The sequence below is a fragment of the Lonchura striata genome, chromosome Z (assembly GCF_046129695.1).
Source record: "Lonchura striata isolate bLonStr1 chromosome Z, bLonStr1.mat, whole genome shotgun sequence".
Lineage (NCBI taxonomy): Eukaryota > Metazoa > Chordata > Aves > Passeriformes > Estrildidae > Lonchura > Lonchura striata.
Window position 1 is genome coordinate 24,106,140 of NC_134642.1, and position 24,854 is coordinate 24,130,993.

The 24,854-nt window shown below is 33.2% G+C and overlaps 1 protein-coding gene across 6 annotated transcripts in view; it reads left to right on the plus strand.

Annotated features, from left to right (window-relative positions):
- Positions 1-24,423, plus strand: part of VPS13A (vacuolar protein sorting 13 homolog A) — a 106,193-nt gene extending 81,770 nt beyond the window's left edge. For 3 of the 6 annotated variants that reach the window (XM_021530522.3, XM_077790188.1, XM_077790189.1), the window contains 15 exons: positions 1,111-1,180; positions 1,755-1,860; positions 2,233-2,346; positions 3,625-3,770; positions 3,888-3,969; positions 4,605-4,718; positions 5,127-5,202; positions 5,304-5,467; positions 5,840-5,885; positions 6,156-6,279; positions 7,218-7,332; positions 17,593-17,678; positions 18,281-18,404; positions 19,794-19,868; positions 21,567-24,423. In XM_021530522.3, coding sequence (XP_021386197.2) covers positions 1,111-1,180; positions 1,755-1,860; positions 2,233-2,346; positions 3,625-3,770; positions 3,888-3,969; positions 4,605-4,718; positions 5,127-5,202; positions 5,304-5,467; positions 5,840-5,885; positions 6,156-6,279; positions 7,218-7,332; positions 17,593-17,678; positions 18,281-18,404; positions 19,794-19,868; positions 21,567-21,617 — 1,493 coding nt within the window. In that variant the 3' untranslated portion in view covers positions 21,618-24,423. Of the gene's footprint in view, positions 1-1,110; positions 1,181-1,754; positions 1,861-2,232; positions 2,347-3,624; positions 3,771-3,887; positions 3,970-4,604; positions 4,719-5,126; positions 5,203-5,303; positions 5,468-5,839; positions 5,886-6,155; positions 6,280-7,217; positions 7,333-9,447; positions 10,020-17,592; positions 17,679-18,280; positions 18,405-19,118; positions 19,176-19,793; positions 19,869-21,566 lie in introns of those variants that run through there. The other 3 variants (XM_021530525.3, XM_077790191.1, XM_077790190.1) reach the window with 2 other exon arrangements.
- Positions 24,424-24,854: the final 431 nt, after the last annotated feature.

Here is a 24,854-nt window from a genome sequence, read left to right on the forward strand (position 1 = left end):
AGGAAACAGTTACCTCTGCAAAGAAGATATTCAGAACACTGTTTCAACAGTTAACAATTAACAGAAAAAAAGAAAATGTCTTCTATTTGTCATTATCATACCTTTTAAGAGAATATTTTTGGTACATTACTTAATTGATTGTGGAGAACATACGACGTGAAAGTTACATGATAAACTTAAAAGGAGTTTTTAGTTCAGACCATCACTAAAATTTAATGCTGACTAATTCATGAGAAGACTTGTCTGTTCATAAGATAAATTTTGTTGATTTTGATGATAGTGAATCTGTTGCACTGTTTCTGTGCTACTTACATTTGGAGTTTTGGGGAAGTGAGGATTAACTTGTCATCTTTAGCCTTCCACTATTTCCCTACTGCTCTAGCATCATGCAGTGCATAATCTAGTAATTTATGTAAAGTAATCTTAACTACTAAGAATAGAAAGGTGCCTAAGCTCATAGTTGTTACGGGAGGCCTATAAGGTCTCCAGATGTCAAATTATATTTTGTATGGTTTTTGGGTAGCTTTCTGCATTACTTGGAGCATAGCACTCAATGTTGCTACACTAAGTGGTGAATTGGAATCTTTCATTAATTCTTTCACACCAAAGTCACTTGAAAAACCTAAGTAATATCAAAAGGGACTCTGGATTGAGACAAAGAATACCGCTTGCAATTTTGTTTGGAAGCTAGTGGGATTGTCAGTTGTTCATTCTGAATATGACTGGTTTTAAGCTACAGTGCATGAATCTACAGAATTAATTTTTGTTTAGTTTACATTTTTGTATCAGCCATTGGAAAATCTTATTCCATTAATAAAGAAATTACCTAAATGTAATATTATATCAATATTAATTTGCTTTTAAATGAAAATGGTGCATTTTCAGTTAAACAGCATTTTCATGTTTCATTTCATCCTTGTCTTCCTATTACTTTCTGTTCCTGCTCTTTTCCCTGTCTTAGTTGTTTGCCAGTCATATCCATTATGTAATCCTGTTGTACAGGATTGAGAAAACCCTGAATGTATATGACATTTACATAGGAAAACTTAGGAAGTTGTGAATATCATGAAGCAATCTGTGCTGATCTCTTTTTATTTGACAACTTCATAGCACCAAAACCATTTACTGATGTCAGTATTGTCATGAGAACTGCAGGACACTCACAAATATCTCATATTAAGTAAGTATTTTGACATGTTGCATCTCTATTGCTATTGGATATGTTTAATCAAGCTTTAAAATTAAAATTATTACATAATGAAAAGTAATTTTGACACAAACTCAGTCTTGGAAACTCAGAGCATTTTAACAGAGATGAAAGCTCAGTGTCCTTTATTATCCACATAACTGAAGAGTAAAGCCAGGATTTTTAGATGTCTTTTTAATGCATATTTTTAGTCATCTTTATTTAGAAAAAAAAATCTATGTATAGTGGTGCTATATGCAGTGTTAAATGCTGCTATATTTTAAAATTGTTTTGGTTATTTTGAAATGTGTTTATCTTACACCTAAGTGGGAAGTCTTCTTTTCATCAGCAATGATGAATCCCTCAAAAAAACCACAAACAAATAAAAAAAAAAAGAAAACCAGCAATAAAAAAAAACCCTCCAAAACCCCAAAGTGAAAACCCACACCAAAAAACCCCACCAAAACCAGTACCGGAAGTGTAAGTGGTCTAAATACCCTCTACTAAGCTTTAAGTGTTAAATGTTTTTGTAGAACACCCTTAATAATTATTTTTGTTTCATCTGTAGATATTTCAAGGTTCTGATTCAGGAGATGGATCTCAGATTAGATCTTGGCTTCCTGTATGCAGTTGGTGAATTCTTTACACAGACTGATGTGCCGAGTGACCAAGAGGTAGAAACCTTTTGTTGTTTGAAGATAAATGGGTTTTACATTTATAACTATTCAACTTGTCTTTTTAAAAAAAATTAAAAATTATTTTTTGTGTCCATATCATTGGTTAATTTCTGTGTATCTGGGAATAATATGAAGCTATGAGGTTTTCATTTACTTTTACCTGAGTCAAATAGTAGAACCCTTCCTTTATGCTCATCCTGTATGCTATGCAAAGGAGGCTTTAAACATTATGGTACAGGGACAGTGACAGGAGTTTGTGCATGAGAGAGTATAAGTAGTATTAATCCATGTATTGTATCAGTGACAAATGACTAGTAGTTTTATATACTCCAAATTTTGAAGAAGTATCTATTTCAAATGCATTTACAGCTACAACTTTTTGAAAAGGATGTTGAATCTCTTCAAGAAGAACTAATGAGTGTGTCATCAATGGATACGTCACAAATCAGCTTGTATGAATACTTCCATATATCTCCAATTAAGGTATTCCTTTTTCACCTTATAGACTGAGTTTGCTCTCTGAAAATTTTTTGCCTCATGCAGGATAGTAGGCACTGGAAATAACAATTGAAACAGCTGATTTAATAAAAAAAAGGGCTAATAAAGTATTTTCATTGTAACCAGTATACCATCTTACTTTATTAGTAATTTTTTTTCATTTTATTATTTATGAGTTTCTTGCAGAATGCTCTGGTTTGTGTGCACATAGGGTAATATGGATTAGAGAATGACATAATTTCTTAAAAACACACACAGCCAGGGTAGGAGATTAGTGTGCAGCTGACATTGTTACAACTGTGATAGGACTTCATAGGCTCTCTAACAATTGGCAAGAGAGTCTCCCATCTATCCAAGGGAAGTAGATCGAAGAATTATTAGTGTTGTACCTCTTCATAGTATCTTGTGAGAGGTTAGAAATGATATTTGACAAGAAAAAATGCAGGGAGGAAATAGGATGGAATAAATGGGCTTGAGTTTTTAGTAGAAGATTGGTCTTTAGTGGTTATGGATGGAGTGACAGTGGTTGTGCAAGGTAAGCTGTCTATCACTGAAATGAGTTACTGTTAAGCTCTGTTATAACATAATGAATATTGCGTGATACTGTCTTCAGAGAGTCAGAAACAGGCATAAGTTTCTTTAAGCTGATTTTGAAAACTGCTGGATAGATTTCTACCATTTTGTGTCATGAAAGCCATTTCAGCAATTTTCCTGAATTCTGTTCTTTTCTGATTTCTTTGACACAAATGCTCTGGTTATTTCAGGTGTGCACAGGTAGGATTTCTCCTGTATGCATATTCCAGTAATTATTTGGCACCTGCAAAACTTGCGTTAATAATTACTTGTTTTCACACTTTTATGTTACATTCTTTCTTGGACACTATGTTATATTGTCATTTTCTATCTGCTTTGATTTTGGGTATAACTTAGACACTAACTAAATGTTTTAAAAATGAGATAATAACCTAAATTATAGCTGAAAGAATCTGGAGACTATCTCTGAAAACAGAAGTGAGCAGTTTCAAGTTCTTGTTTTCTTAGAAGCAGTTTAAATTCTTCACTTTAGCTTTAAATGTCAGTGGGCTTTTTTGGTCTACATTATGTATTTGTGTATTCTGTTACAAAGTCTGACTGGTTTCAGTCAGACTAGAAATGTCTAACTCAATTTTAAAATAATGTAAAATATTTTAAAGATAGCAATATTGTACATCTAAAAACTAACAACTAACCATGTTATTTCTCGATCTCATTTTTATCCTTCAGTTACACTTGAGCTTTTCACTCAGTACGGGTGGAGAAGATAGTAACAAAGAAGAGGGAAAGAATGAATTGATACCATTTCAGTCCTTGAATCTCCTGCTGAAGAGTATAGGGGCCACCCTTACAGATGTACAAGATATTGTCTTTAAGTAGGTTAAAAGTACTAATGTAAAAATCACTCAAAAAGATTATACCAGTATTACATACGTTGAGTTTTATTTTGTTCTGCGTAGTAAGGGTTTACTTTTTCGATCATCTTTTTTTAGGCTGGCATTCTTTGAGCTCAGATATCACTTCTGTACTACACAGCAGCTCCAATCAGCAGTTGTAAGGCATTATTCAAAACAGGTGAGAATAAGAAAATTGTCAATATTCCAATAGATTTTATTTTGAAACTGCTGCTGTGCACTTCCATTCTATTAAACGAAATAAAATTTACTTTCATACTTGCATTTATATACAAAGGTTAAATAAATGCTTGCAAACCAAATTACTTGTTAATAGGATTTAATTGCCTTGCCAGGTGGCATGGATAACAAAACAGCTTGCTGGGGATAGATGGGGAACCAAACACATTGGAGCTCTGATAGAACATGATTGGCATTAAAATACTAATACCTTTTGTTGGACATTAGTACTACTTGAATCATGTTCCTTCTTGGCTTTTGTTTACTGGTGAAAGTCCTGTCATCCAGTGGAGAGAATCCAACAAAAATACTTTTGCAGAAAAGAATTAGTCATCTCCATCCATGATTATTAATAAGGGGATACTGAAATGCTTTTAAGTACTTTTGTTTCTTGGCTGACATAATAGGGGTTACTCTCTGATTTTCTTTTTAGTGCAACTACTTCTCTGGACGATTTTGAGGTTTTTATATTCAACTCATGTTTCTTTCCCTGTTTTAATCTGAGATACTACACTGTTTGCCTTTGTTTTAGTGTAATTTAGGAAATATTTTCACTAATACCTTTTTTCATTTTAGGCTATTAAACAGATGTATATTCTTATTCTTGGCCTTGATGTGTTGGGTAATCCATTTGGATTCATAAGAGGCTTGTCTGAAGGAGTAGAAGCTTTTTTCTATGAACCATACCAGGTAAAATTCTTTGCTGCCCTTTTTACAAGTAGATGGATAGACATTGTATTGAAAATCTATATTAATACCTTTTTGGCTTAAATTTTTGATTTAGAATTTAAAATTTCAAGAGAGATTAAAAAGTACAGAGATGTCTACTTAACTACCAAAAGGCCTCTTCTTACAGTTTATACCTTAAAATTAATCTTTCTCTTCTCCTTAAAATAAGCAGACTTCAGGGAATAAATTATTATTCTAAAATTGTCTTTCTGTCACAGGAGCTTTTGTGGGTGCTTTCACACTTTATCACTCAGTGTCATCCTGTTTTCCTCTTTGTTACATATAAATTCCAATACAACTGCAAGATGTAATAATACATAATGCATACTATTCAAAGCTCATTATGAATGTATTCTTTTTTCTTCACAGGGAGCCATCCAGGGTCCTGAGGAATTTATAGAAGGAATGGCACTAGGACTTAAAGCACTGGTAGGGGGAGCTGTTGGTAAGTTTCAGTGCTGTGATGGTAGTTGGCCTAATAGTAAACAATAGAGGTGAGTATTTGTAAATTGCATTATAATTTTAATTTGGTTTATATTCTAATAGGTGGATTAGCAGGAGCTGCCTCAAGAATCACAGGTGCTATGGCAAAAGGAGTAGCTGCAATAACTATGGATGAAGATTACCAGCAAAAGAGGAGAGAAGCCATGAATAAACAACCCACTGGTCTGAGAGAGGGTATCACTCGTGGTGGAAAAGGACTAGTTTCTGTAAGGAGGAAAATAAAAATTAATTCATTTTATGTAGGCAGAAGTATGAGCTTCTTGTTTAATTCACCAGAGAGTTGTTGATTTTCAATTTTTTTTAGTTAGTTTTTTGTTAGTTTCTTAAATTTAATATTGGTTTTGCAGGTGTATAGCTACAATTAAGTGATAGTTTTATAGAAAAATGCAAGAGGGGAGAAAAGAAGGTAGAAACTGTGAAGCAGGTGCCTCTAATTATGTTGGCTTGTAGTGAATTCTAGAATATTCGCACGCATGTACTTTGAGGCTATTCACCAATGAAATAGAAAGAGAAATGTTAAAAACGAAAAATAATGTATGGAAGCATATTTGTAATGTCTGTTTTGTTTATTCTGGTAGGGTTTTGTCAGTGGCATAACAGGAATAGTTACAAAACCAATAAGAGGTAAGTTTGGTCTTGATGCATTAACCATTAACATGATGGTAAATTCTTTGTATTTGATGAGCTGTTGTAAATCAGAGTTAGAAAACCCTTTGTCAAGATTTTATATTTCTGATGACTTACTGTTTAAACATTATTTACATGAACTTTGTGTGGTGGAGACTATGTAGTTGTATAGCAAATAAGATTTGTAATTAAATGGTAATAAAACTTGTTAAGATTTTAAGAGAAACTCTGTGGTTTATAATTATTTACTCCTTTTAATGCTTTTAGGAGCTCAGGAAGAAGGAGCAGCTGGTTTTTTCAAAGGCGTTGGAAAAGGCTTAGTTGGAGCAGTAGCTAGGCCCACTGGTGGCATCATAGATATGGCAAGCAGCACATTTCAGGGTATTAAAAAGTAAGTAAAATAAGTGTACATAATATCATATGGCATAGAGACAATAGTAATGCTAGTAGTACTTTGTGTCTTTGTATCATTTCTATGTTACTTACATTATAAATAGGTGGCTCTTTAACAAAATACACACTTGATATAATTTAAAAAACACAGACACAAATCTAGTATTTCTAGCATTACTGAACAAAACCAGTTTAAATATCTCCGCAATCAGACTTCCTTCAGCTGATGATTTTTAACTTTTACCCCAAATAAGCAGGAAAAAAAAAGGACTTCTCAGATGTGTTCAAAGTTACTTTATATATTATTACTATGATATGAAATGAGTTCCAAGACCGCTAGATTGTGCCAGTCTCAGAACTATGTTGAGACAACATTTAAATATTGTGATAGTCACACTTCAATAAGTTCATTGATGAAGATTATTCTATACTTTTTTGTGCAATGAAGGAGGAGACAGTGTTTTGAAGAAGCACTTAGTAACTTTAAATACAATTGTTCAGTGGCCCTGTTCTTAGTGAGTTGGATCACTTCTGTTACCATAAGAATGCCAGTCTCTTTTGTTTTCCTGCTCAAGGTTTTTAGTAGAGAAATGAAAGAAAAATATAAGAGTGAAATATGATATAGCTCTATTTTATATGTTACAGTTGTCTTTACTTTTGAGGTTTTGACGTGCAGTAGTTAGACACTAATTAAGTATTTGCAGGTATGTGCTGCTCTGTGCTATCTAATTTGATAATTGTTATTCTTGGAAATAGATGTCTGAATATATTGCTGTTTTATATAATGTCTGTTACTATACAAAAATGCATATATAGACAACAATAGTTGCTATACAAGTTATATTTAAATTGTATACAAAATAATTTAGTTCCTTAGCTAAATAGTATAGTTGAGTAGAGATACTGATATGTATCTTAAATTTTCTGCTTTTTTAGGGTTGCAGATTCTTCAGAAGATGTGATAAGCCTGCGACCACCTCGCTTCTTTGGTGAAGATGGAGTTATTAGACCTTACAGATTAAGAGATGGAACTGGAAGTCAAATGTTACAGGTGAAGAAAATGAAAGATACATTTTTGACATAAATTTAAACTCATCTTACATAGAAATAAATACTTTATAAATTCTATTCCTAAATTTCCATTCACTTCTTACCTAGTAACTCAGTAGTCAAGAATTTAATTTTATTTCTTAGGCTTGTAACCACAATGGGGATTTGGCTGCTGTGGTACAATTTTTGAGGAAGACACCCTAAAGTAGATCAGTATATCTATACACATTTATGCACGAGCATTCTGAAGAAAGAGAAAGGTTTATATGTGCAAATGAGAAATTTTATGCCTTTAATTTTTTTTGTGAAACACATTGTTTTTTCAGTAATTTTATAATACATAGCTTAAACAGTGACTTTTAAGTCTCAAATTTATGTAAAACAGGATTTTAAAGACACTTAGAAATAGTTGTATTTGTGTCACACTGAAGCCTTTGGAAAAACATAAACAGTTCTGAAATGGAATACTGTTTGCAGGAAGTATATGCTGAACAGCCCTTACTTTTTAAAGATTCATCTGTCATTTAAGCAAATTTGACTCAAAAAATTCCCCTCTGAAAGGGAAATAATTTCAACTGTGATGCACACAGCTTACTGAGTTTCTGGTTTTTTCCTTTTGTTAGAAATAAAACATCTTTTTAGAAATGTTCAACCATAACAAAGTAGTAATTAGTGATTGCATGAATTTAAACAGAATTTAAAAAATACACATGGAAGAATTCACAGTGTGCTCCAAAAATGTTGTACCAAAATAACCTTTCTGGAGAAGTAAATAAGAATGTAGTAGCTTTTGGAGAGTATTTTATGATTAATTTTGGTTATTGCTACAGCTGTTTATTCCATGTTGAGTTCCACTTACGTTTCTGTTTCTCCTTCATTTCATTAGTTTGTCATTCATTTTTTGTTACAACAAGGTTGATCTGTTGGGGACACCTTAGCTATGTTGATTGCTCCATTCACTGGTCATGTAGTTCAGCCAACTGTGAAAGTGCTTTGATAATAAATACTGTACCTGTGCCTTTCTTTTAAATGAGATGGTTTTAACCTGTGCTCTCCAATTTATAACTGGTGTTATAAAGCCTTAACTACCCTCTGCTCTCTAGTAGTTAGAAGCTACTACTGATTAATAACATAAATTTTTTATTAATATTTATCCTCTTTTTGTTAAGAAAACAAATTTTAAAACATCCCCTTGTCTGTTTTTAAATATATTGCTAAAACAAATGATGGAAAACAGTCAACACTGATGAGCTGACTTTACATTACATTTGCTTCTTAAATTTGTACATTTTTCTATTTTGGGTTTTTTTCTGAGAAACCTTTACAAAAATCTGCCAGGTAGCATGTAGTTTTATTTTTTCTGTGTCGTATGGTTGAGTACAGTACCTTCCATTATCCAACTTAAAATACACTAAGGCGTATCCTTGTGTAATGCCTTTGAGATTTTGTGATGGTAGCCACCATTTGAATGTAGCTAAAACTGAAGGATTGTTAGCTTCATATTAGTTTTTGCTGTTGATGATTCTAAGGCATGATTACTCTTGAAGAAATGTTTTCAGAGCTCCAAGCAGAGTAGACAGCTTTTTCTAGAGACAGTCAAATAAGAAAATAGAGATTTGCATTTTTTTCCCCAGACATTAAATTCTGCTATATTTGTTGTCTTAATTTAACCCTTACATATACTAATGTTTTCGGTTCTTAGTGTTTGTGATTCTAGAGCTGTTAGTTTGTTTTGCATGAGACTCAGTCTGTTGCATGTCCACTATTTCAAAGAGTTTGAATAGAATACTATTTTTTTATGGATAAAAGATTTCTCTCCCCTTTTGCAATGCTTCTTTGCATACAGGTCTGGTGACTGGTCACACTGTGATCACTGTATTGTAGCTTTTCAACAGATTGCAGGATTAGGTTGGAATAAAACTTCTTTTGGTTATTCAGAGATTGTAAATGCTGATCAAAGGAAATAGGATATAGGTTGTTTTGTGTCCCCTTAGCATGTCACATCAGAATTTCTGGTTTCTGTGGTTTTATTTTGCTTTAATTAACAAATTTTCCAGGCAAACTAGTACTTTTAAACTAATACTTCTGCTTTCTTCTTCCCTTACCATGCTTTCAGAAAAGGCAGGCCTACAAAGAGTGGACTATGGCTCACAGTAGTAGTGATGATGATGACAGTTAGGATAACATGGATTGTAACAGACATACGTGGCCTTTTTGCATTCTTTTGACCTTTAATTTTTAAATGTTGCTGCTATAATTCCACTGAGAAATTGGAGTTTTGTGATACTAAAGTCTTACTTTTTAAACTGTGAAAAAAATGTGGGGATAATAAAATGCATGATGATGCGTGCTAGGCAAATAAGAAAATATAATAAATATAGTCTTACAGATAAAAACATATATTAGGTAAAATGGTATTGAATAATATGAAGAAATAAGTAATACCGTGACTTAGAGTTTATTTCAAGATGTATTTTTATCAGCTGTGTTTAATGTTTTTTTGCATTTATATAATGTTTAACAGGGTTTATTTACTATTGCTTTATATGTGTTTAGTAAAACTTTACTGATTTGTACAGTCCTTATTGGTGTTAAAATGCTGTTTGACTGTTTTATTCAATTACTATTTCAAAAGTATTTTGTCTGCCTTTCTTCTTAACAATAAACATGTCTAAAGTATATCTAAAATGGATTCATCTGTTCTGTTCCAACATTGTTTCTCATATTTTCTGGAACTAGACAGTGTAAGAACACTAAATGGCTTATAAACTTATTTCATAGATAAGATACATACATTTTTCAAGAAACATCAAGCTTTTAGTTTTTCATTTATCATTTGTTTTACCATAATTTTTAATACTTATTTTGTGTAACTTTTGGTATCCTTAAACATGTGAAATAACAGTTTATTTTGGTTTTTATTTTGACTATAAATTATTTGTTTCATTAGTCAATATTTTTATTTTCATAACAAGAAAAAAGTAAAAAATCTGCCCCAGAACTAAACTCCATGTAAAAACCACAGACAGATGTAAAAAAATACCAGTAGTTCTTCAAGAAATTGTGTAATAAAACATACATAATTTGCAAAAGTGTTTAGTTTTTGATTTACTTAGACATTGGGGAGTGAGGGGAAAGTGTGAACACTGATTGACTACAATTTGGTATTATAAATTCTACCAAATACCTTTACAAGTTTCTGGTTTCTTAAAAAAGTATTTATTCTATATTCACTGAAATGCTTGCACAGTTTTCTTGGTTTTTTGTTTGTTTGTTTGTTTGTTTTTGGGGTTTTTTGGGGTTTTTTTGTGGTTTGTTACTAAATTCAGATTTTTGTGTTGCATTTTAATGATATCTTATAATAGATAATTCTGTACCAGTAAGTATTATAATGAGAATTAGTTTTTCTGCCACCATCTGAGCAGTTGGCATTGCTCTAAAACAATAAGAGCTTCTGAAATGTTTGCATATGCAATGAGGCAATGGTCTTTCATTGTCTGTTGGCTTCCATTTATCAAAATTCTGGGGCAAGAACCATTAAAATTGTTAAGATTGGTTGTTCTGGCACTGTGCATTCAAAAACTGCAGTATAGGGTGATCTCTTGGGCAGTTATCCTTTGCCCTTAATGTCACAGAGAAAAAGGGGGACAAACTAAGTTTGGGAAATGGTTTTACCTAAAATTGCTGATGCTTATGATTGCTACAGGTCATGTGTTCCTATTTGTTTTGTAATGCTGTCACCTGAAAAGGATGCCTTGCAGAAACAAATGAAAGGCTCTACTGCAGTGTGTTAGGCCTGAAACATTGTGGGAAGGATTTTGAATGTTTCAGGTACAAATGGATCTCCCATGTTTCTTTGAAGAACATAGGAAGTAATTTTGCTCTTCAGTTCTGAAGACACGTGATGTCAAAAAGTTGAGGAAATTGTTAAGTATAGCATAATGGAAATGTTACTGTGACATTTAATTAACTTAGGTTTTGAAAATTTGGAATAATGTTGCTTAACATTATCTTTTTCCTTTGCACTGCTTTACGGCAATTTGGTTTTTATCCTCTGAAATTGTTTTTCTTTTGTAATAACTGATCTTACTAGGAAATACATGTGCATTTTATGAAAAAAACATATTTCTTCCTCATTTAGAAATGTCATAATTTTTTTACCAAAAATTGACCTAGGTTTTAAATTTTTTATCTTAATATCCTACAAGTTTATGCTGAACATGGAGGTAAAATTAGTACATGAATGGTAGTATTTCTGTGTCAGATATTACTAATTCATTTTGCAGTGCAGTATAAATGAAAATAATTTATTCTTTACTTCCTAGATTAAGAAATTGTAGAATGCTAATTAAAAAAAAAAAAAAAAAATCCAACAAAACTAACATCTCCAGTTGGAGCTGAAAAATATTATTATATGCCCTAGAATATTTTGTCTCTTTGGTGGACTATAGTTCTATTTTTCTATATTTGAAGGTTTTGTGTTAATAGAAAATATAGGAGTTTTGTACAAGTATTTTACTTGTTTCTCTCTTGAGTCTAGGCTTCTCTGAACATACATAGAAAAATAAATAAATTGGATCTGTGGGTATGGGGATTTAGGATAACAAAAAATTCTACCATCTGGGATATTAGTACTTACTTTCTCTTTAGGTCATGTGGCAAAAGCTGTGAAAACTAATAGCAGAAACTGATGCTCTTTCAGGATAGAAACATCCCTGGAACTAAAACAACAGTGCTGAAACATTTGGAGATTTTCTTTAGAGATTTAAAGTAACCTAGCAAAATAAAGAGACCACATTTTCTTTTTTTTTTTTTCTTCAGTTTAAAGTATTTTAGCAGTTGAACTTTTGGCATCATAATTCCACCATACCATGCCTTTTTAACTGCTGAATTTGAAGTCCAGTACTGTCCCTGAAAACTCCAGGTCTAAGTGCCCTCCTTTTGTCTCAGATTGCTAAATTTTGTGCTGTTGACAAATTAACAATGCATCTTTTCCCAAGAATTCAGTTTTACTCTTAGTGACTTGTATAACTTCCTCCTTGCTGAGCTCTTTACCTTTGATGTCATGCAGAACATCCCTTTTGTTCAGGCCTCTCTGGTAGTCTGGTTTTCTCAAGACGCTCTGTATACGTAGGTCAGTGCAAGGGGATAAAATAAACATTTCGTTTCAGGGATCATTTAATAGACTGTTAATGCATAAATTGTTATTAGTAATTTCCAGAAGCAACAGACATGTGAGGTCTTGGCCCTGCTAAAACACTGGTTTTGTGCTTTTGAAGCTAAGCCATTAACAGTTGCGCCATGCAGTCAGTGGTTCTCTGTGTCAATGTCTACCCAACCTCAAAACATATTCAAAATATTTTTGTTATTATTTTAAATTTTCTTTTATAAATTGTGAGTTTGTGAGGGTGCTTATACTGTGTTGTATAAGGTTGCTGCACAATTATGTTGCTTCAGAGAAGACAGTCCTTCAAAGCTGTGCTTCAATACCGTATCCTCTTGTATTGGAGGTGTTCAGCTTTTGGTTTAGTGACTCTTTTTGGTCATGAGCTTCGTATCAGGTAGAATGTTGAAGTGATTTGAGCAGGCCCTTGTTCCTTAGTATTCACACTTTGGCCTACCAGAAAGAACATCTGAGGGGTTGGAAAAGTATGTCATGCTAATCCTTGCTGTCTTTGCTTCGCTGCTCTTGAGCTTGGTTTCAAATCAAAACTTAAACATCCATATCCTGAAGTACCCTAAAACTAAGGTTTCACTTTGCAAAATTACATTCTTTATGACGTTCAAAATAACTTCATTTTTATTTCACATTATCCAGACTTAGCACGTATTCATGCATGCCACCTAGTTTGCTGGTCCCTTTACTGAGTCACAGATGTCATGATCTGTCCTACTTTGGAAAACCTTGTCTGTCTAGGTTTAAGGAAAAAGCAGGATCCTTACCACTTAAATATGCAACATTTGGATACTATTACATAGCCATTGCCCAATCCAAAATAGAAGACAGTTATGGGAAGCTGTCTGAAACCAGCTGACACCAGTTGTTCCAGAGGAATATGGAAGCTTGCATGACTCAATTTCATTTTAACTTGATTGTGATTGAAGCATAAAGACAATATTCTTTTATTTCCTTGCTGATCCAGTAATCATGCTTCTGATGGTATGAATCCAAGAGTTGTGGTTGTATTGGCAGGAAACAGAACACCTAGATGTGGTCATCATGATGAAAGTGAAGATCAGCATGGTTTTTCCATTTCAGCTGCTCAAATTTTCCTGTGTATTTAGATCAAAAATTTATTAAGATAATTCTGCCAGTCAGCATAAGCAATTTATATTTCTGCTGTGAAGTAGAAGTTTTACATTCTTCAAGAAAGCTGCTGTTGTAATTTTCATTGTCTTGCTGTGGCCTTAGATTTAAATGATAACCACAACCACAAATTCCCACTGATTTTAATATAACCAGGTTGATTTCAGTTACTGTTCAGCATGGCTAAATGGAATCTGGATACAGATGCTAACACATCATGGACATTGCACATTAGGATAACTGAAATGAGGAAGTAGGTAATAAAGGATTATTGGTGATTATTATTCATAAATGATAGAAGAATTTTGCATGGCGAAAAGTGAATGTTTTACATGTTACTTTTTCATTAACAGTTTTTCCCCTTTTTTCACACTCATTCAAGCTACATCTAAGGAGTCACCTAGGAACTGCTTAGAACTATTAAATGTTTCTGTAGGGAAGACTGGATAAGTAATTATACCAGGTTAGCTTGCTGAAATTAGCAATTCTACAGCTTTTGAAAAAGTTTTGTTATAATTTGAGCTGAAAGATGCATTCAGGGTTAGAGTTTGTAGCAACGACAGTGGATTGCCTTCAGAATTCACACATTTGGACAGTCACCAGCACAGGGAAATATGCTGGTAGTCCAGATGAAAGTTAATTTGAGCATCAAGCAAGAAGAGCAATTTATAACCACTTTTTATGCAGTAACAGCCTTTTCAGTATTCTCTTACATTCTGTTTCATCTGAGTGAGTTCAAGAAGGTTGTCAAACATTCTGACTTAAGTATCACATATACTACTAGTATTTGTTAGAACTATTACCAGAAGATTAATAGATTTTAATTTTTGCCTCCAGTACTTAATTTTGCTCTGTATAATTTCTAACTTTTTCAAAGGCCTTTCAGCTTGCTTCTCATTATGTTAAGAGGATGTGGTGTGATTAGGAATTTGTCCAAGTGCAGAGATTAAGACATTGAGCATATTTGCATATATGTGCTAATCACTTTTACTGTTAGATTCTTGCAGTGACATCTAAGTAATTGTACTACAGGTAAGAATTTGCAAAGGAGGGGATCTCTTCTTGTGTTACTTCTGAAGCTGCTTTACAGTTTCTGGAGTGCCTTTTATTAATAGATTTGCATATACTTAATCAGGTGATTAAAATGTTTTTAATTTTAAATACAGACAGTGCATTTTAAAGATTTGTATGTTTTCTTCCAATGTTGAAATTAACATTGAACAAAGAATGACTGATTAATGTTACCTTTCATAGTTTAGCATCACCAAGCAGTGGTCCAAGCTGCTGTCTTTTCCAAACAATAGCTACATACCATAAAAGTTTTAAAAACTATTTATTCTGTATTGAGTGATCAATTATATATTGTTTTATGTTTGAGTTGTATAAGGGACTTTGGTAGCAGAGTGCAACAGTGAGCTTGTTACAAGAATTGTCAGCAGTCTTCCTCTATGATATATTTCCTAATTAATAGGTAGAAATCTAATGCTAAAAGGGATAAAGTTTGGAAATTAAAGGTAGAAAAATCCAAAGGCAGAAAATTTAAAAGTTCTTACTGCTTAGCATTAGCGTTTGTTCCCTTTCTAAATAGCCTGTGCAGCATTTCTTTGTTTTATTTCCCAGTTAACTCCTGTTGTCTACAAAACTATAAACACCAGATAGTTTATGATTTTTGACTCATAGCTAACAATGAGGGTTAGCTATCTCAGTGTATGCTATATGCCAACAATGTTTTTGTGCTCCACAAATCACATGTTTGAGAACTTACAGAATAAAACACTTTTTGTGGAATTTGGTGTATATTTAAGTAGCTTTTGTTTAAGGTTGTTTCATGTGCAATAATTAAGTACTGTACTTCCGTAGTAATTTTCACAATTCCCAATTTGTTATCTGTAAGCTGAGAAGGTTACAGCAGGGGGACATGACTAGTTGAAAATGACCTAGCAAGCTAATCAGAAGACAGAAAGAGGTAATACCCCTTTAGGAAAGGGATGTTACTTAAAGGGGATTAATATTTGGTTTGAGAGCCTTACTTCTATGCTATGCAAAGTGTAAGAAGGTTACTTTCTCTAACATGGGACATCTTCTCCATCCTGATCTGGCTAAATTGCTAAATGCTTGTACTTCTGCTTACTTTGAATAGAACAGAGATACTGGTCATTCTGTGTGATATTTATATGTTTGGTCAATTAGAGTAATTTGTGTCATTGTCAAAGTGTCTTGCAGTTAAGTGAAGTGTATTTTATACCTATTCTGAACCACCCTTGCTCTTTCCACACATTTCTTTGAGTTCTTATCAGCCCTTTCCCATTTCCCTGTCATTCTTTCTAGGCCACTGATGAAAGGCCATCAGTGTACAGACCTAGACTAGTAGCCTGACCTGTGGGTCAGGTAGCCTATTCATGCTGTCCATAGTCTGTCCATACAGGCTTCTTTGTTGTGTAACCATCCAGCATATTATGTGCCAGCATGCTATGTTCTTCTAACCATCCAGCATGTTATGTACTGGAATGTAGTAGGGGCTACGTTTTAGGGAGTTTTTTTCCAGTTATTTATTTATTTAGGTCCAAGCTTCTAATACAAAAGGCAGGGAGGAACACGTTGCAGAGGCAGATCAATGCCTTGATGAAGCTTGAGTAAGATGTTTCCAAAAATTAAAAGAAAAAAAAAATAGCTTATTTTCCGAGCCCTTAGTTCTTAATTTCTTAGGCCATTCTTCTTGCAGAATTCGTCCTGCTTCTGACACTAGCTCATGCAGAAATAAATGCAAGCAGTAACTTACCTAAGTAGGCATGTGACCAATAGCTGTGATTTTGTAGCCTGAAAGAGATGGTGGAAGAGAAACAATTGGAACTTTCTAAGAGCTTTTAGGGTAACCTGCTGCTCAAATATTCGTGTCATGAAAGAATCAGTATCTTTGGGGAAGAGATAATTTTAAAAAGTCTGTTTGTGCAAGTGGAATTATCCACACATTCAAATTTGAAGTTTTTTACACTAATTAAATGTCTTCATCATTTTACTGTGTTGCGGAACATGCATTAAATGGCTTTACTTTCTTAACTGTTTTAAGAACTAATCTAGATATTTTTAAAATTTTGGCATACATATCTGAGTCTTATGTTTGTAGTTCAAAATTTATTGAATCACACTAGTTTGTTCTAATCTGCTGTTGCTTCGAAGTTGTAACAGCTGGGAAACATGCAAGCACTTGTGTTGCTATTCCCAGCCAAGTTGCAGCAATATTAATTTGACCACTAGTTTAATCACTCACTGATCAGGAAGTCAGAAATCCAGTGGTCACCAAGTCATGTGAGAAGTATAGGGCTTCTGTTTTTAAAAAGTCATTAATCTGCTGTCATCAATATTTTAAAGATATTGCTAATTAAAAGTATTCTGCTACAGTATTCACATTAATTGTAGGAAATAGTTTCGTTCATGAGTAAACAAAATAATTTAGAGGAATGCTAAGTACTACCTCAAGTGCATTATTTTTAGTCCCACTGTCTGCATTATAATGGTGCTTATATACAGCCAGATATATATTTATTCTCAGAGTTAATTAGTCACTGTTTGGGGGGCAATGCGAGAAAGTAGGAAAGGAATCTTTATTTTGTTTGCAGTCTCAGAAATTTATTAGTTAGCAGAAGTTCAGTGTATACTAAAAGTATGTGGAAAACTTGAGTCCTGACATTTTTAGAGAAATTATATTATTCCTTGTCAGTTTTGGTTAGGATTGATTTTTATTTACATAGGTGTATTAACAGAAACCAAGTAGTTATGAACATTAGCTATTAGAGATGTTAGTTATATTCTGACTTAATGAAAGTAGCCTTTTATTTAAAGGTCTATGCTTTGTGCTTTGTTACAGTTTTTATTTCTGGAGCATAAATAACTTTGAAGCATAAAATTAGTACATTACTAGCATATTCAAAGCCATAAAACTTCTATCTCTTTTAGAAAATTGAAAATGGAAGATTTGCAAAACTCAGATATATTGCACATGCTATGGTCAACAGTACAGATCTGTTAATGGTAACAAAAAGGTAAACCGTTTTGACTCTAAATAATACGTACCTAAAATAATCATAAAAATGTGCATGCCTTGATGATTTGCTGATCAGTATCTACATTCTCACCATATATGTAGACAAAATAATGGGGAAAGCATGCCTAGTGTGCTGGTAATAATCTTCAACAGTGTCATTGTTTTTACTAGGAGAGTTTTCAGTTATTTCTCTCCTATTTAAGAAGGGAAAGAAATAATGATTTCAAGATTTCTTTAGCTAAGAAGGATTTGTGATACACTGGGTTGGGCCAAAATTAACTGAACTGTGGGATTCAATTATGATGTTGTATTGAAGGAAAGTAAGGATAATACAGGAACAGTCAATATCTAGTGTAGTATGAGGCATCCTTCTCAGATACAGCTTGAAGTAGTGTTGCAGTTTTGCTATGAACACAGTATGTTAAATGTTAGAGGGAGTTTCAAAATTCACACTTTTGGAAAGTGTGCTGTACAGTTAGAGATCATGAGATGAAACCTATTTTACAATGACAGATGAATTCACTAGAGCAAGGATAACATGATAACTTCTAAATATTTTTACATTAATTTTTAAAACTACTTTTATTTTCTGGTGCCTAGTGGTGTGTTATTTGTGACAAAAGGGGCATTTGGACAGCTGACATGTGAATGGCAATACACTTATGATGAATTTACCAAAGAACCATTCATCGTTGATGGTCGAAGATTGCGCATTGAAGCCAAGGTACATTGTTTTTGCCATGTTTTGTTGTCTTTTTGTGTTACTGTTTATGAAATTGAACTTTAAATTTCTGCTCACTCTCCTCTGAATTCTTGATCTCCTTTGTATTTGAGAGGTACTCAGAGAAAGGAATTGAAACTTGTCATAGGTAAACTCCTCAGATAACTAGCCTCTGTTGTAAGCAGCATAGTGACTTGGTCTTTGCAAATGTGATTTTTCCTTGAGCTGTAGGAATTTTTTGTTTATATGCCCCAGTTCGTGGTGTATTCATAGTCTGGAAAATGCTTAGCAAAAGGCTCAGCAGATTGCAGAATATTTTTATTATGCTCTCTGGGGCATATAATAAGGTTTTATTGTCTTAAAAACTGACCATAATGACATATATATTTTCCCTCGATACAAATTAAAGAATGTTGCTCTTAGTTACAATTTTCCCTTAAAAAAATCCTTTAAATTCTTTTCCCTAGTAAGCTAGCAAAGGACATGAGGAGAAAGATGACCACCAATGGCTATTTACAGAGGCAATTTCTTAACAAAAAATCTTAAATTCTATTGATATGTTAAATGACTTTAGTTTCATTCAGTAAGTTTCTCTGCCAGAATTTTGTTTCTGTTTTTAATAAGCTGCACATGTGTAATTACACATACTGGTTATCAGGACAGTCTTGATGGTGTACAGCATCAGTTTTTCACTCAGATTATTTGTTTCTATTGCAGAGAGCATGAAAGGCAGAGCCATATTGGTTTGGAATCCTCCAAACTGGATTTCTGACTGCAAGTGAACTTTTACAGGATGAAATAATTCTTAGCGTTTCTGCCATTTCAGACAATGCTGAATAACATATCCATCTTTACCCCTACACAGCAGTCATTTCAGAATCCATTAACATGTCTGCAGTATGCTCTTTATTGAAATCTATGGTTGAAAACCGTGTTTTGCAAATAACTCCTTACATTTTTCTTTCTGAGGTTTATGTTTCTGTTTTCAGTACCTATGTCCACTATTTGCAAGTCAGTATTGGTGGAATGTCCACTCAAGTAGTGACTTGAAGGAGAATTACAAATTAAAACCTTGGGGAGTAATGGATTTTGTTACCACATGCACATTATCTGCCTTCCATTCCTACACATGTTTTATACACCCTTATCCAGGGACTCCATGGTAAAAAGGGGAGTCTATTACTGCTGGACTGTTCACCCTACTGTGCTTTCATGCAGAAAATGGTCTCTCTCAGGGTATGTGCATGTGATGCAAACATACTCAGGTGACTGGTACACGTGGCTGTTTGAACCATTATAGCTGCCTTGATAGTAAATAGCATTGCAGTCTTAAAGTCTGAAGTAACTAACTTCAATTTTGAATTACTGTTTTGTTTTTTGTTTTTTATTTAGGAGCGAGTTAAGTCTGTCTTCCATGCCAAAGAATTTGGAAAAATTATTAATTTTAGAAGTCCAGAGGATGCTAAGGTAAAGTCAAAATACAATTAAGAATATCATTAACTACAATTAAAATAAATACAAATACAAAATACAATTAAAAATGTAGTTACTTTTAAGAAGTGTAACAGAAATACTCTTAACCCAAAACTATGTGTAGTTAAAATTCAGTATTTCCACATATCCATTACAGACATGGAAATAGCAATAATCTACTCAGTACAGAATTTAAAAAATAGTCAATTCCAACACCAGACTTTTCTCTACATACATCTTCTGAATTACAGCAGTTTGACAAAAGATTGATTAAACAGTAATACTAACAAAAACAAAACAATCAAGAATATGAATTAGAATTTTAATAGACCAAAATTATTTGTAAATTACTCCTAGTTTTTTCCAGGTGGTGGGCAGGTGTTGTGTTACTGCTCTGTTCTTTAAAATATTGGGGTTTTTGAAGAATGAAGAAAATCCTTAATAAAAATACCAGTCGTTTATGTGATATATGATATTGCTGCTATTGTTACACATTTTCTATATAACATACTAATTTTGACATCACTAGTTTTCACTGCAACAGACAGTAGCAACAGTTCAGATCTGCTACCAGAAGGTAGCTACATGTCAAAGTTCTGCTTTGTTTTTAACTAGTGTAGCTAGTAATTTTCACAGAAAAAATTAATGAGTCTTGTGTATATTTCAGAGAGGTGTGGTTCCCTGGGATCATGGTTTGAGACAGCTTGCAAAAGTTGCATTCTCATTAGTTTAAGTTGCTTTTACATCTTCTCATCAGTTTAGGCTGTTTTTGTCTTTGTGAGGGTAGTTTCTAGTTACAGGTAAGTGACACCAGTTAACTCGTACCTCAGGAATGTAAGGGCTCTGTGCTAAATTAGGAACTATTCCAAAAGTGAAATTAATACATCATATTACATATACTACAAGTCTTAGGTAAGGGAAAGAAAGGTTAAAAAAATGAATACACCTTTCACAAAAATATTGGGGTGCTTATTTTCCTAGAGAAGCCCAGGAGCCTCACAAAACCAACACAAATGAGGGGATAGAACCTGATACAGTAATAGATTCTGATTTGTAATAATCCACTCATCTTTCTTCAAAGCTATATGCACACCTTTTATGGCAGACCCTTGATATTACTTCATGTCCTACTCTAGATTTCAGTCTCGCTGCCCTTTCTCCCAAACCTCCTTTTTTTTTTTTTTTTAAAATACTCTTGGGAAACTGATTTCCCTTTTATGTGAACATTCCAATATGAAATTCCTTAAAAGAAACAAGGTACAGTTTAAAAAAGCTTTTTTTTAAATAACGTATCACACTGCTGCAACTTATTATTGTTTTCTGTCTGTTGTAATCCTCACTTCTCTATTGTCATCTGTGATTTGTCTAGAGCTGTAGACAAAAGCCGAGCTCTGATGGGGGTTAAATGTTGTCTTCTCTTTTTTTCAAATATTACTCCTTGAAGTGCAGACCAGGAAACAAGTTTAATGCGACATGGTATCAAATGTGGAATATTGGTGCCTACATGTCTCCATTTTCATGTTAGAAAGCTAGGGGTTTATATGCTACAGGAGAATTTTTAACACTGTGTTAAAAGTTGATTAGGAAAAGAGCAGGAGTAAAGACAGTGACAAAAACCAGTCCAGTTTTCAGCTGTTTTGTCCGTTTTGTACCACAGAAGGATTTTAATTTTTGCTTTTTTTCTTCATACAGTGGATCCTTTCCAAACTAGAAGAAGTACGTGAGAATCAGCCAAAATTGTAATGAATGGAGAAGCACCAAGATGAAGAACACTCAACAGTTGCCTTTTAATTCCTCTTCACAAGTAGAACTGTTTGAATGTCATCAACAAAAGCAAAAACAGGAAGGAGGGAAGATTTATCCAATTATTTATTGTGGTCACAACAGTCTATATCAGAAAAGTGGGTGATGTTAGATTAAAAATTATGTAATCATAAAAAAAACCTGCCAAGTTTTGTCTTGGTTTGCTTGATTTTTTAATGTAAGAATTTCAGATTTCATTTTTTATATAAGCAGTATTATACTGCTTATTATGTACTATATATATAAGTGAGTTTGTCTTAACCTTTGATACTGAAATTGAACTCTGGAATAATTCTTATGATAGTATTTGGAGCAAGTCTTGCATTTTTGATTTGATTGTGATAATCAGTAGTTACTTTATGTTTTGGTTTTTATGTGACTTGAGGCTGTGTTGAAATACAAATTTCTCTGTCAAAGCAAATGTTAATATAATCACTAGTTTTACAACTCAAAATATAAGAAGGAATCAGAGAATTTCAATTTAAGTCACGAATGGCTGCTTAGTTGACAATACTAGGGCTTTTTCTAAATGAATGGACCAGTATTGCTTTTAGTGTAAACTTTTTTTATATCTTACTCAAGGAAATGTTGCAGCACCTCTGTCAATTATTGCAGAAAATTTAACAGTTTACAAAAATGCATATTGGGGAGAATTAATTCTGCACTAAAAATATTAATAAAAGCCTATTATTCGCTAGTAAGTTAGTAAGTCTTGCAACTCAAGAAGGAGTTTATGGGGTTATAAGTGCACTGTTGCATACCAAATATAAATGCCTTGAATTACACAATATTGTGTGCTAAGTGAAAGACTAGTGGAGTCAAAATTATATTAAATTATAAATATAATATGTCACAGTTGCTTTTCTTAACTTTTCTTACCTAATGAAACTTCTTTGTTTCATACCCAGACAGCAGCATTTTATTAGCTTGAATGTCTGCAATTCTGTTTATTTCTTAGATGTAGTAGTCATGGTATTGTTGAGTGGTTGTTTACTGCAGTTGATACAAAAACTACAAAAAACAATGCAGTGTTACATGAAGGTTTCCATAAATTCCCATAGCAAAGTCTTCAAAATTTCTTATACATATAGAAAGCACGTACTGCCAAAATATAATTTCCAAGCAATAGTTTGGAATATTTATAGCTACAGGATAGAATTCTAACATTGCTGGTGATGCTTGAAGTATCCAAATTGTTCTGTTGTTGTAAATCTAAAACAACTAGCATATAGCCTATATTTGCAGATATTTAATTTACTGTAAGTCTTGCCATTGGTGTTGAGTAACCATTTAGCAGGTTACAAAATACAAATCTTGCAATTTTCCCCATAAAACTGTAAATGAAATCAAAATATTATAAGGGGATTCAAAACTATTACAATGATGGTATTACTCCAATAATTTTGTATACCAAGTACATACCAAGAGTATTAACTCAGGTTATATCATGCCAAACTTCCATATTTTGCCTTAGATAAGTAGTGGTTTTAGGTGCACTGTAGCAGCCACACAACACCTGCATTTTTAGTGCACTGAGTACCATTCTTTATCTGTCTCGTTTTTCATCTGTCATTTCTGTCTCAGGCATGATAATGATAGTTCATTTAAGAGCCTCATAATGTTCTTGATAAAGTGTGTGGTTTCCTCTGTGTCCCCAGAATTTACAGACTACCTGCTGTAAATTTCACTTAAAATGCATCAAGTGTGTACTTTGTACATTCCCATTTGTGTGTAGCTTTTCCATTTACCTGATTCTAAATATTTTCTCTCCACAGAGCCTCTATTTTAATTATTTCTTAAATTTATTTTGCCAAAAAACTGATTCTCAAATCTCAGTTGGCTCTTTGGTAATATGTAAGCAAATTAACTCTTAATGTTGAACGATTTCTTTTAAATGTGCATATTTTTGCGGTTAAGCAGCTGATGTTTTGGAAAACATAACAATTCCCCCAGAATGGCATTTTTGTTATAGACTATTAAAATATTTTGATCTTCTATTCTAACTAAAGGCCTTAAGACAGGATCTGAAATGTCCACAAGTCAATGTGGGACTTCTCTTCCATGTCCCTTTGTTTCCACTTGTAATGAAAATATGATTTTCTATAGATCTCTTTCCTAGTCCGTAATTTTTGTCTTTTGACTTTGTTTTTTTAATAAAGCTTTCTCCATATAGTCATGAAAGAATTTTACCATTTCTTGGCAAATGCCAGTTTTCTCCTTTAACTATGTATTACCCGAGGGTGAAGAGAAAGGTATTTAGACTTGTGCTTGTGCCATTTTTCTGGATTACTGCAGGTAGTATGAGATGTCTACTCTGCTGTGCCTCATTTCTTATTTCAATATGCATATTTTTTTCAACAAGAAGGCTGAATAGGTATGTTAATTTTTATTGAAAGTGTATATGCAACTAGAAAAGGGGATCTCTATAAACATTAAAATGTAGGCATTTGTTTCTGCCCACTGTGGTGTTTAAAAGTGTATCTTGGCCTTTACTGAAATGCTGAAGAACTGCTCCTCTTCTATATGACTGTTATGAAAACTTAAAACATTTGAGAAATGTCATTTGGGTTCCCAGTTTGCTAAGAGTTACAATTACCTCTAAGAAATTGCTGAAACATTTGCAAGTCTGATTGTTGCACTTCCTTTTTGTTCAGCTGCATGGCTTCATGGCATGGCTCTCTTGGTTTCCACCCCACCCTGCCCCCCCTTCTTAATCTTGAATAAAGTGAAACTGAATTTTATATGACTGAAGTGTGATTATTACTTGCTTTCTTTATGTGCTACTTTAGTTAACAGGTAATACCATTCATTATTCAGAAATTCATAAGTCAAGTCAAATCCTGTCTTTGAGAACACGTAGTCAAATTTCTTTTGCAGCCATCTCAGGAAAAGAAAACTATGGATTTTAGAATTTACCTTTGGTTTATTGTTTTAAGACAAGTTTTTAGTAACTGGATTAACATGTATAAGTTCCTTTTTATTTTTTTTTCAGGTGTGGGGTTTTTTTGGCTGTTTATTTTTGTTGTTTTTTTCCTTCTGTTGATGTTTTGCAAAAGACATAATGATGTTTCCAGATGATAGAATCATGGAATAATTTGGTTGAAAGGGACATTACAGTTGACCTAGTTCCTGTCCCCCTGCTGTGGGCTGGGGCACTTGCAGGTTGCTCAGAGCCCC